At 34.7% G+C, this 11860-nt stretch overlaps 1 protein-coding gene across 4 annotated transcripts; it reads right to left on the bottom strand.

The window, feature by feature from the left end:
• Positions 1 to 752: 752 nt before the first annotated feature.
• On the bottom strand, positions 753 to 11580 carry Vom2r1 (vomeronasal 2 receptor, 1). Of its 4 annotated transcripts, none has more exon segments than NM_001430504.1 (6): positions 753 to 1656; positions 4736 to 4859; positions 6063 to 6287; positions 7140 to 7943; positions 8382 to 8664; positions 11282 to 11580. In NM_001430504.1, coding segments are annotated over 6 exon segments (2526 nt in total). In that variant the 5' UTR covers positions 11488 to 11580; the 3' UTR covers positions 753 to 772.
• Between the last annotated feature and the right edge of the window lie 280 nt (positions 11581 to 11860).

Genomic DNA, 11860 nt, shown 5'->3' with positions numbered 1-11860 from the left:
CTTACATTTTGTAATGATATGGTGTGTTTTCATATAAAGATCAAGAGCAGGCAAAATCTGACCCCCATAGTCCTTTTCATATACTGTACTATTCTTAGTATGTTATTGATATTCAGAATATCTTAATAGTATATTATAAATCTATTCTAATATCTCATCCATAATATATGGCAATCCAATTCCCACATAAGGCAATTTATCAATTAGCTGATGTTTTAGTTTCTGTTGCTGTAAAAAACCCCATGGTCAAAACATATATGAGAAAAGTGTTATTTCCCTATGTACCTTGGTCACCCTTAATTGAATGAAGCCAAGAAAATAACATGGATGAAGGGATTCAATGATAGACCATGGAATAATGCTGATCACTGGCTTCCTGTCCATCCTATGACAGTCTTCTTCCTTATAACTCCCAGAACATCTTGCTTGGAAGTTGTCTTGCCTACATGGAGCGGAATCAACTTATATTAATCTGTAATTAAGAATATTTCTTAAACACATATCTACAAATCAAAGTGATTGTAGCCTCTCAGTAATGGATATTTCCTGTTCTCAATATGTTTAGGCTTCTGAGAGCTCATTTGCCACCAAAACTTACTAATTGATATTGCTTTAGGCAGTGCTGTTCTGTGTTACAAATACTATCCCTAGATATTACTTAATTTTCTTTGATGATTTATGAACACTTTTCTTAAGACAAAGCAAAATAGATATGTTGAGCAACATCTAAAATTTTAAAACTCTCAAAGGTTCGATAAAGCAATTTATCTTTTTATTTCTGAAGAACATTTAAATCTGGTCGAACTAAAAGAACATAACACTTTTGGACAAATATGCACCCTAGCAACCCTGCACTAGAAGCCAAGATGGAGAAAACCTCCACAATAACCATAACCTTCCCCCTGGTGCTGTGGTAGACAGGGAGGAAGGTGATCCAAACACTGTAGAACACCAACATGCTGAATGTTAGGAACTTGGCCTCATTGAATCTGTCAGGAAGGTTCCTAGCCAAGAAAGCCACAGTGAAGCTCCCCAGAGCCAAGGAGCCCAAATATCCCAAGACAAAGTGGAAGGCAATGACTGAGCCTTTGTTGCAAATGATGATTACCTTCCCATGTTCAGATTGTATATCTCTGTCAATAAATGGAGGAGATGTCACCAACCAGATTGCACAGAGAACAAGTTGGATTAGGGTACAAATGGGAATGAGCAAGTGAGTTGCCACTTTTATCATCATCTTTCTTATCCTTCTCCCTGGAGTAGTGAGCTTGAAAGCTGTGACCACAGTTATTGTTTTGGCCAACACAGTAGAAATAGCCACAGTGAAAAATATTGCAAACGTGGCCTGCTGCAGGATGCAGGTGGCCTGGTTGGGATGTCCAATGAAGAGCAATGAGCAGAGAAAACAGAAGACTAGAGATATGAGCAGGATGTAGCTGAGAATACGGTTATTGGCTTTCACAATGGGTGTATCCCTGTACTTCACAAAAGTGACTAGTACTAGAACTGTGATGGCTGAAAAGGACAGGGCCATGCAGCCTAGAGCCATCCCCAATGGATCTTCATAAGCGAGAAACGTCACCGCTCTTTGGAGGCACTGGGTTTGTTCTAAGTTGGCATATGAATCATCTGGACACCGCACACACTGCTCCATATCTGCTGGCAAAGAACAATAATCCCTTACAAAATATCATAATTGTGTAGTTAATAATTGTATATTTGTTTTATTCAGAGGATATAGCAATAAATAGTTTGGGGTTGAGAATATATTTCTTTCATTATTGCTCTAGGGACTACTAACTTAAGTCTGCTGTCCATTAACCTACGCTCTGTGATAGAACAAATCTTCATCACAGAAAATGGAAAAGTTTTCTCTTAAAGAAAAATGAAATAAAAATATGATAATTACTAATATGCATAATCTCAGTTTATTTTATTTCTCAATCCATAAATTTACTATTCAGATAGAAGGGTAGTATGCTGACATATTTATTGATGCTGGTTGATGAAAACATTATGTATTTTGTTTGCTTGGGTGTTGTGCACTTTGTGTCTACATATAGGCTTGTGAACATACAATTCCTCATTCAAATACTTTTGTGTATAGGAATATTTTCATGCTTGAAGCCGTATGTCTCATAAACTTATGCATGTCCTTCTTGTTGTCGTACAATTTCTATTCCCCCAACTACACTTTCCATGGTTATGGCTATAGAAGGTTATGGCATGAAGATTATTGATATTGACATTCATCCCGCTTTCCTTATTTAGGCTGTGATTAATGATAAGCACTCTCCTATTTCTTGATGCATTCTTGATATCTTCACTCTTTTTCTAGTTCTTTGATAGGAAATGCCTAATCCTTTATGCTATGTAAGCTCTTAAAATATGTTTCACTAGAGAACACTTGTTGTTCTGACCATTTTGTCTTTGTCAGGGTCTAAGCTTGGCGACAAAAAGTTTGTGGACTGTACATGTAGTCAAGATTCTTCGTACAAAGGATCAAAGAAGAATATACATCAGCTTAGGTTATGCCTAAAATTATCTTTCTGAACTCAAGCAGTATTACAGAGCAATAGTGATAAAAACTGCATGGTATTGGTACAGAGACAGACAGATAGACCAATGGAATAGAATTGAAGACCCAGAAATGAACCCACACACCTATGGTCACTTGATTTTTGACAAAGGAGCCAAAACCATCCAATGGAAAAAAATAGCATTTTCAGCAAATGGTGCTGGTTCAACTGGAGGGCAACATGTAGAAGAATGCAGATCGATCCATGCTTATCACCCTGTACAAAGCTTAAGTCCAAGTGGATCAAGGACCTCCACATCAAACCAGACACACTCAAACTAATAGAAGAAAAACTAGGGAAACATCTGGAACACATGGGCACTGGAAAAAATTTCCTGAACAAAACACCAATGGCTTATGCTCTAAGATCAAGAATCGACAAATGGGATCTCATAAAACTGCAAAGCTTCTGTAAGGCAAAGGACACTGTGGTTAGGACAAAACGGCAACCAACAGATTGGGAAAAGATCTTTACCAATCCTACAACAGATAGAGGCCTTATATCCAAAATATACAAAAAACTCAAGAAGTTAGACCGCAGGGAAACAAATAACCCTATTAAAAATGGGGTTCAGAGCTAAACAAAGAATTCACAGCTGAGGAATGCAGAATGGCTGAGAAACACCTAAAGAAATGTTCAACATCTTTAGTCATAAGGGAAATGCAAATCAAAACAACCCTGAGATTTCACCTCACACCAGTGCGATTGGCTAAGATCAAAAACTCAGGTGACAGCAGATGCTGGCGAGGATGTGGAGAAAGAGGAACACTCCTCCATTGTTGGTGGGATTGCAGACTGGTACAACCATTCTGGAAATCAGTCTGGAGGTTCCTCAGAAAATTGGACATTGAACTGCCTGAGGATCCAGCTATACCTCTCTTGGGCATATACCCAAAAGATGCCTCAACATATAAAAGAGACACGTGCTCCACTATGTTCATCGCAGCCTTATTTATAATAGCCAGAAAATGGAAAGAACCCAGATGCCCTTCAACAGAGGAATGGATACAGAAAATGTGGTACATCTACACAATGGAATATTACTCAGCTATCAAAAACAACGAGTTTATGAAATTCATTGGCAAATGGTTGGAACTGGAAAATATCATCCTGAGTGAGCTAACCCAATCACAGAAAGACATACGTGGTATGCACTCATTGATAAGTGGCTATTAGCCTAAATGCTTGAATTACCCTAGATGCCTAGAACAAAGGAAACTCAAGACGGATGATCAAAATGTGAATGCTTCACTCCTTCTTTAAATGAGGAAAAAGAATACCCTTGGCAGGGAAGGGAGAGGCAAAGATTAAAACAGAGACTTAAGGAACACCCATTCAGAGCCTGCCCCACATGTGGCCCATACATATACAGCCACCCAATTAGACAAGATGGATGAAGCAAAGAAGTGCAGACCGACAGGAGCCGGATGTAGATCGCTTCTGAGAGACACAGCCAGAATACAGCAAATACAGAGGCGAATGCCAGCAGCAAACCACTGAACTGAGAATAGGTCCCCTATTGAAGGAATCAGAGAAAGAACTGGAAGAGCTTGAAGGGGCTCGAGACCCCAAAAGTACAACAATGCCAAGCAACCAGAGCTTCCAGGGACTAAGCCACTACCTAAAGACTATACATGGACTGACCCTGGACTCTGACCCCATAGGTAGCATTGAATATCCTAGTAAGAGCACCGGTGGAAGGGGAAGCCCTGGGTCCTGCTAAGACTGAACCCCCAGTGAACTAGTCTATGGGGGGAGGGCGGCAATGGGGGGAGGGTTGGGAGGTGAACACCCATAAGGAAGGGGAGGGGGGAGGGGGATGTTTGCCCGGAAACCGGGAAAGGGAATAACACTCGAAATGTATATAAGAAATACTCAAGTTAATAAAAAAAAAAGTTAGACATGTATGTCCCCCTAAGCATTTTCTGCATAGTATAAAAGCATTAACCATTATATTCTGAGAGACATGGGTTGTTTTTGAAAGAAATTGTAGGTAATTAACTGGGTCCAAGGGAAACTGATATTATTTAACCAATTAAATTTTGAAACATGGAGATTTTTGGGCTGTAGTTTCCATCTAGGACATATCATATTTCTAGTTTGTAAAGAGAAGATATTCAAATTCAGCAAATTTTTCTCTGCATGCAAGCATGTACCTGTATCATTGGCAATCTCATTTTCTTGGCACTGGACACAATCAAAGCAGCAGTTGGCTGTTTGTTTCTGATGACTTTTTCTGAATCCTGCAGTACATGTCTCACTACACACTGAGGAGGGAACCTGAGGCAATACACGTACAGACCCACAGACACACAGACACACAGGCACACACACATATAAATATAAATTATAAATAAACAATATATATACATGAAATATGCACATTATATATGTTATATAAATATGTATTTAATATGTATGTCTGTGTGAAGATCATGAATACATCATATATAAAATGAACCATAGATTAATATTTTGGAATTTAACAGATGTATTCCTCTGAAAATTTATTATTTTATATTACCCTGAAATGCATTGAATATCATACAATAATTTGTGTCATGAATATTATATATGCAACATTTTAGGTGTAATAATTTAAATTTTCTCCTTGCTAAAGTGATTAATTCAAATGTAACTTTTATGTGGCATCAGTTTTTCTCTTAAAAACTGATAAAATAATAAGAACACAGAGTTGTATGGAAAGAGAAGGTAGGATATCACAAGTAGACTTGTTCAATAAATAAGAAAAAAGTATGTCATATAAGACTCTCATACAATTAATGAACTTTTCCTAAGTGTAAAAGAAAACATTTAATCCCCATTCCATCCCACCCCTGCCCCTGCATCTATTAAAGAGCTCCCCAACAATCTGGCCACTCTGGCCTCAATGATCTAACATTTTCACATTCTTTGGCATGCACCCTTCACAGGACCAAGGGTCTCTGTTCACTCTGATGCCAGATGAGGCAATATTCTGCAGAGGAGGGGAAACTGGGAAGGAGGATAATATTAAAATGTAAATAAGTAAAATTAATAATAAAAATCTATAAATTAAAAAAGTTTTAATCTAGGAAAATACTTCTTATAATGAATCTATTCTATACTTAATTAGGCTACAACTATGTTCATACATAATCAGGTTATATATAGTTTATATGTAGTAACAATATATATATATATGTATATATATGTACATATGTGTGTGTGTGTTTAACTGTATATATTGTTATAAATTTAAAAAAATATGTTTCTGTAGGGTAGGGTAAATGGTCATATGGATGCAATTGACCATAGGATTCAGAGTCCTTTGATCCCTATAACAAGATCAAATGAATTTCAGTGTCATTTAATTTTGGTGCTTGTAACTGAGAATGGTCATTTGCAAGAATATTAATTGGTCTTGACCACAGGGGTATTGTTGAGTGCTTCCCATTTTAAAATTTAGATATCTTTAAAAAATAAAAATTGTAGTGTACCTACCAATGTTTCTCCTGTAACCCACTCCCAGTCTTCAGATATATGAAGATGTTGACTCTGTTGCAAACAAGGAAAATAGCTTCCTATTTTCACTTTTAATCCAAGGCCATTTGGAAAATTCCAAATGATGAAAATGTCATACTTGGCACACTGATTTTCCTTATGATTCATGTTCACCAGCTCTCCAACAGGGTTAGTAAATACCCTAGTTTTAAGCAAAGAAGCCACCTGAAAGAGATGAATCATTATATGATTACAAATGCATATCAATACAGAAAATACCAAATTGAGAATGTCCCATAATTTTTTAATGTCTTTCAGAAAATACAGGTATATTATAGTAACCCCATGTAGTAAAATACACTATACTGTATTATTACAAATTATAATTACATGTTATATTGTATAATTACAATTTAATATACTTCACATTAATTGTTGCTGGTTAAGAAAGCTAGAATAAATGATTACCAGAGAACAAATCACATGGTATTTGTGTGTATGTGTACACATGTCTGTCTAAAATAATATTTAAAAGCTAAAGCCAAATATGTAAGAAAAAAGGGGGAGTTATAAAATATAGAAGTTTTGGAAGTAAAGAATGGTAGTGGGTCAATCATGGACATACTGCATAGATGTATGAAATACCCATTAACTTAATGAAATGTGTACTCTTAATCATACGTGTTGTTATAAATATTATTAATTTAAATGAATAGCTATTATCAGAGCACATGTACTCATTTTTGAGAAATTCTTCTTGAGAAAAATATTCTAGTCTAGTTATCACTTAAGGATTTTATGATGAAACTCTTGGCTCCTTTTAAATTTTGAACTTATTTGGTTAAATGTTAAAACAAATTTTCACATAATTCACTTATATTTATGAAAATGTATTGTCTCCTATTAAAACTTATCACTGTGCATGATATATATCCATGTAAATAGGTCATTTTGGAGTTTTGCAGTATAGAAAACTTTATATCAAGAGATAACCTCTAACAAATGTATGTGAACTTCTCAGGGGCCTGAAAGGTCACATTGATAAATCTAAGCATAATGAAATGTAAGAAACGTTACCTGCTGACAGTCAGTGAATAGTCCTTTGGGTTTGGCCATTTCCTGAGACTCTACTTGTTGAAAAATGAGTTCGTGATAGGTGTGGGCCACAGCATACACAGCATTATACAAATTGTAACCTTCTTCACTCAGGACCATGTCAAATGTGTGCTGTGTTAACCATTCCATTGGGTTTTTCAACATAAAAAAATCCATTTTCTTCTTGTTCTTTGAGATTGAACAGTTAAAATGATTCCACTGCCCCATAGACTGAGAAATATCTACTGGATACTTGGATGTGTTTATTATTTGCATAAAATTTCTAAATGTAGCGATGTCATTGTGGTGGTGGGCAAAAATGACAGTCCCGTGGAAGAAATCAAGGCTGAAATCTTTATCATATGTGATGACATCCAATTTTGAGGTTGTGATCCAGATTCTCCGTGCAACTAAATATGTCCATCTTGCAAAGTTGAGTTCTAGAGTGGAGATCATTTTGCCATAAATGATAGTAACCTTTGCTGAAGATGTCATAAGTTGTTGGTCATATATCTTAAACTTTGTGTTGTATAACTTAATGCTTTCTGGGATCATAATCACAAAAGCTAAACAGATCGCATGCCTTTGCATTTCTTCTCTCAAGTCTGAGTGAAACTGAATACTTTGGTCATCATCTGTGATGATCAGTCCTATCCAAGTCCATTCAAAATGAAACATCAAGGAGACCATGCCATGGAGCAAATATGTGTCCTTGGTTGCTATCTGATAGATATAGGGAAACTGGTCATGGTCACTCAGGTTAGGATTAAATGGTCCAAAGAAAATCTAAAGAGTATAGAAGAGAGGATGAAACATTCACATGAGGAAGATGATTGTTAGGATGTTTGGACATAAATACATGTAATGCAACTCACCATTCAGAACTCAGATTGAGGGTAGTAAGATTACACAATACATATCATAGATTTTTACTGATATATTCTAGAATATTCCTGACAAAACTGTATGTTCTAGAAACCAGCTTTTTCTGTTTGCCCAGTATAGTTATACACTCTGATTATTTTATTTTCTCTCTCTCTCTCTCTCTCTCTCTCTCTCTCTCTCTCTCTCTCTCTCTCTCTCTCTCTGTGTGTGTGTGTGTGTGTGTGTGTGTGTGTGTGTGTTTAGCAGCATACCTATAAATGCATGGGGTCCAAGTTTTCTTGTAGGCACATGCAAATGGAATTTAAAGTTGGTAATTCGTCCAGTGTCACACATTATTACCTTTGGTGCCCTTGAATTAACTGAAAGTTTTAAGGAAGTTTTCCATGATGGTCCTGTAAGTTTTACATCACAACGTTTCTTTCTTCCACAGTTATAATTAAGTAGATCGAAATAGTTGTTTTGATGTAAATATGCTTTATCCAGAACTCCCATTGTATCTTCACACATACCAAAAATGAAGGAAAATATCAAAGACATGTTGGATAAAAGATAAGGATTCTTGTTGATCTCATCAGTAGCAAAAAACATTACCAGAAAAAATTCATATTTTCTTGCTGGTATCCTAAAATCAAGCATAATGATGATTAAGGGAGATGCTTGAAAAAGAAAATTTCAATTGCAATTAAGTTTGTATCACAAGGCATTCTATATTTCTGTCTAAATGTCATGAAATAAGTCTCATTAATTAGAGATCTTAAGATTTGAATACAATTTAAAAGTTCATAGACCCATGATACTAACCTATGCTAAATTTTGTAACATTGACAATCAATAAGGGGACTATTTTACCTCTGAATACCATCTTCAGACTACATTAGCGTCCAATTGATTAAGACTGTTATAATATATTCTTGGAGATATAATTCCACAAATACAAAATAAAAAGCATGACATAAACAACACATGAAATACATAACACATTTGCATTATAATTTTAGTAATTAAATGTAATTTATATTAAACATGTTAATAATTTTAATATTTTTTGAATCATATATTACATCAAAAAATTTTGTCCAACTTCTTTTTCATGTACTTTTTAACCCTAAAAATATCATTAATGCATATTTAAGAATTTCTATTGCTTATGATCCTATACCAAATGTTGCATAATAAATTGTATCAAAATTCAAAATAATTTTTGAGTATCAAGCAGAGCAAAAGAACATAAAAGATTAAAAAGCGAATCATTTAGAAATATATTCAAAAGCCCTTATATAATAATACCTAACACAGAGTAAGTTTATGCAAAATGAATTATGTATCTGTGTAAATTATCTAGCAATCAGTTTACTTCAAAAGGAGTATCAGTGTTTTGAGGAGAGAAATTATTATATCAGTAAGAACATTTTTCAAATTTCAAATTAGGAATAACTCGTTGAAGTTATACAATATGAAAATGCTAATTCTATACATAGCATAGTAGGAAACATTATCAATAATGTTTCCATGTTCATAGAACATGCATTTAATAGTTTCAACTGTTAATATACATTAAACAATACATATTTAAAGATATCTTCCACTTAAATTTATTTATTCATTTCAAGTACATAAACTGATGCAATATATTGTGCAACCTGAATATTATCCTTTTGGCTCCTATCACGTCAACATGAAGTCACCTTTTAGTGTGTTGCTACTATTTTAATTTTGTAAAAGTGGATTGAAATTTCTCTTAACACTTCAGGTCTCCTAATTCTTTAAGGTCCTTTAATAGATGTCTTAACCCTAAGATCTTCTTTCATTTCAAATGTGTTCCTCTGCCCAAGCATAGTTGGCAGTTCATCTGTTCATCTGTTACTACTAGCAAATACCTCTCATCAGGACTAAAACACCAAACAGGCTCTTTTTGCTGAAATTTTCACTTCTAATTGACTGTTTGAATCTAAGTTTTTCTTTCTAAACCTTAAAAGTGTATTGATACAATTCATATATTTGTAAATTTAAATCTTATTATGACTTGTAGAAGTGTCACTTATGAGAATGTCCACTATTTTTTCCAATGAGATCTGGAATGATACAGAATGCATCAGAAATTGAATTTCTACTGACCCAACACAGAATTACAATAATGTGAAGCCACCACCAATATCAAAGTGTACAAAGTATACTGTTGCTAACAATTAGAAAATATTTTGTTTAAATCGGAAAGACCCAAATTTGAATAAGAAATGGGATGAGAGTCAGGGATAGAAAAGTGCAGAAAACTTCAGTTTATGAAAGAATGACGTCACAAGCTCATGGATTAGTTAAAATTTGAGTGATTTCAACATCCCTTCTCTCATGATTTGCAGGCACAAATGATAACATCTCACACTTGGAATCTAAGAACTATGCAGCCACATTGAGAACAGCTTCTTATCAACAAGAAATACATTTATTCTCCTAGATTTTCCATAATGTTACATTTTTTAAAAGTGAGAAAAATATTGAATATCCATATGATGCAGATAATAATTCTAGTATGTGACTGAGTGTTTGCATCACTGGATGAAAAGATATTCTGGTAACAGAATAAGAAATCTGGCAGGCATTTTCCATATTCAGTGACAACTCCAGAATGACAGGAGGGGCTCTTTTAAAGAGTATTTTATAATGCAAGACATATATATATATATATATATATATATATATATATGTACATATATATACACTCATAAGTATATATGTAATAATATACATTTAATCATATATAGTAGACATCATTCCACCACCACCACCACACGTTTCAATGTCTGAGTGTATGCCCAACTTTTAGAGGCCAAAATTAGATAACCATTTTATTGATGTCTTTAGATGCATGCTTATAAAGGAAAGGTTGGCAGAAAATTGAAAAGAGGCAATGATGCAGTCTCTTCATATTGAGATTTTGCCAAAAGTGGGAATTATGAACTCAAGGTAAAGGTAAAAACATATTTCAATGTATATCAACAAAGATTCAAGAGATAGAATCCAGTCTCTCTTGTTTTCCAGCTTTGTGAACTAGAGTCAATGTACTAAAGCTAACGGAAACTGTGACACATTTGAAAGTATCAAAACATTGATTGAAGTTATAATTAATATTCTGTGGTTCCTAAAGTTACAAGGGGAAAAACAGGACAGAATCTTAAAGGCTGTGTACAGTTATATACTTCTAATTCATAATATTGAAACAAGAAATTAAGTTAGTAACTTACCTAAAATTAATAATGTGATTATAAAAATTTTCTTCAATAGGGCTCTCAAGTGTAAAAAGGACAAAACCACAGTCATTTTGCAAATCTCCATCATAAACTTCGATCTTTTTTATCCTCCAAAAGCAATTGGGTTCAGTCAAACTGCACAAGATGAGACAAAACTTCAGAGGAAAAAAGGCAATAGTGAAAGCACACAGCTTCTTCATGTCTGGTAGGATCTAGCATGGAGCAATTGTGAAACCTGATTCTTACGTAGGCAAACATAAGACACACATTTACCCCAGTTTGTATATTTTAAGGCTTCTGCTGACGGGCGATCCACTTAATTATATTCAACAGTTTCTTTCCATTCATCATATGTTCTGCTCCCTGGATACAATGGGAAAATTCTGGCCTCAAGCTCTACATCTGAGGTCTGAAAACTTTTGATCAAAACATTTCCAAAAACATGTTTTGAAGATAATGTTCTCCATCCACAGCGGCCATGATTTCATTAACATCCATGCCACAAATATTCCAAAGGCCAATCTTCTCTTGAACAGCCTTCAACAGACCATGTGTCAACAGCAATATTTATGA

Source organism: Rattus norvegicus, chromosome 1 (assembly GCF_021556685.1).
Source record: "Rattus norvegicus strain SHRSP/BbbUtx chromosome 1, alternate assembly SHRSP_T2T, whole genome shotgun sequence".
Lineage (NCBI taxonomy): Eukaryota > Metazoa > Chordata > Mammalia > Rodentia > Muridae > Rattus > Rattus norvegicus.
This window is presented reverse-complemented; position numbering and strand designations above follow the sequence as displayed.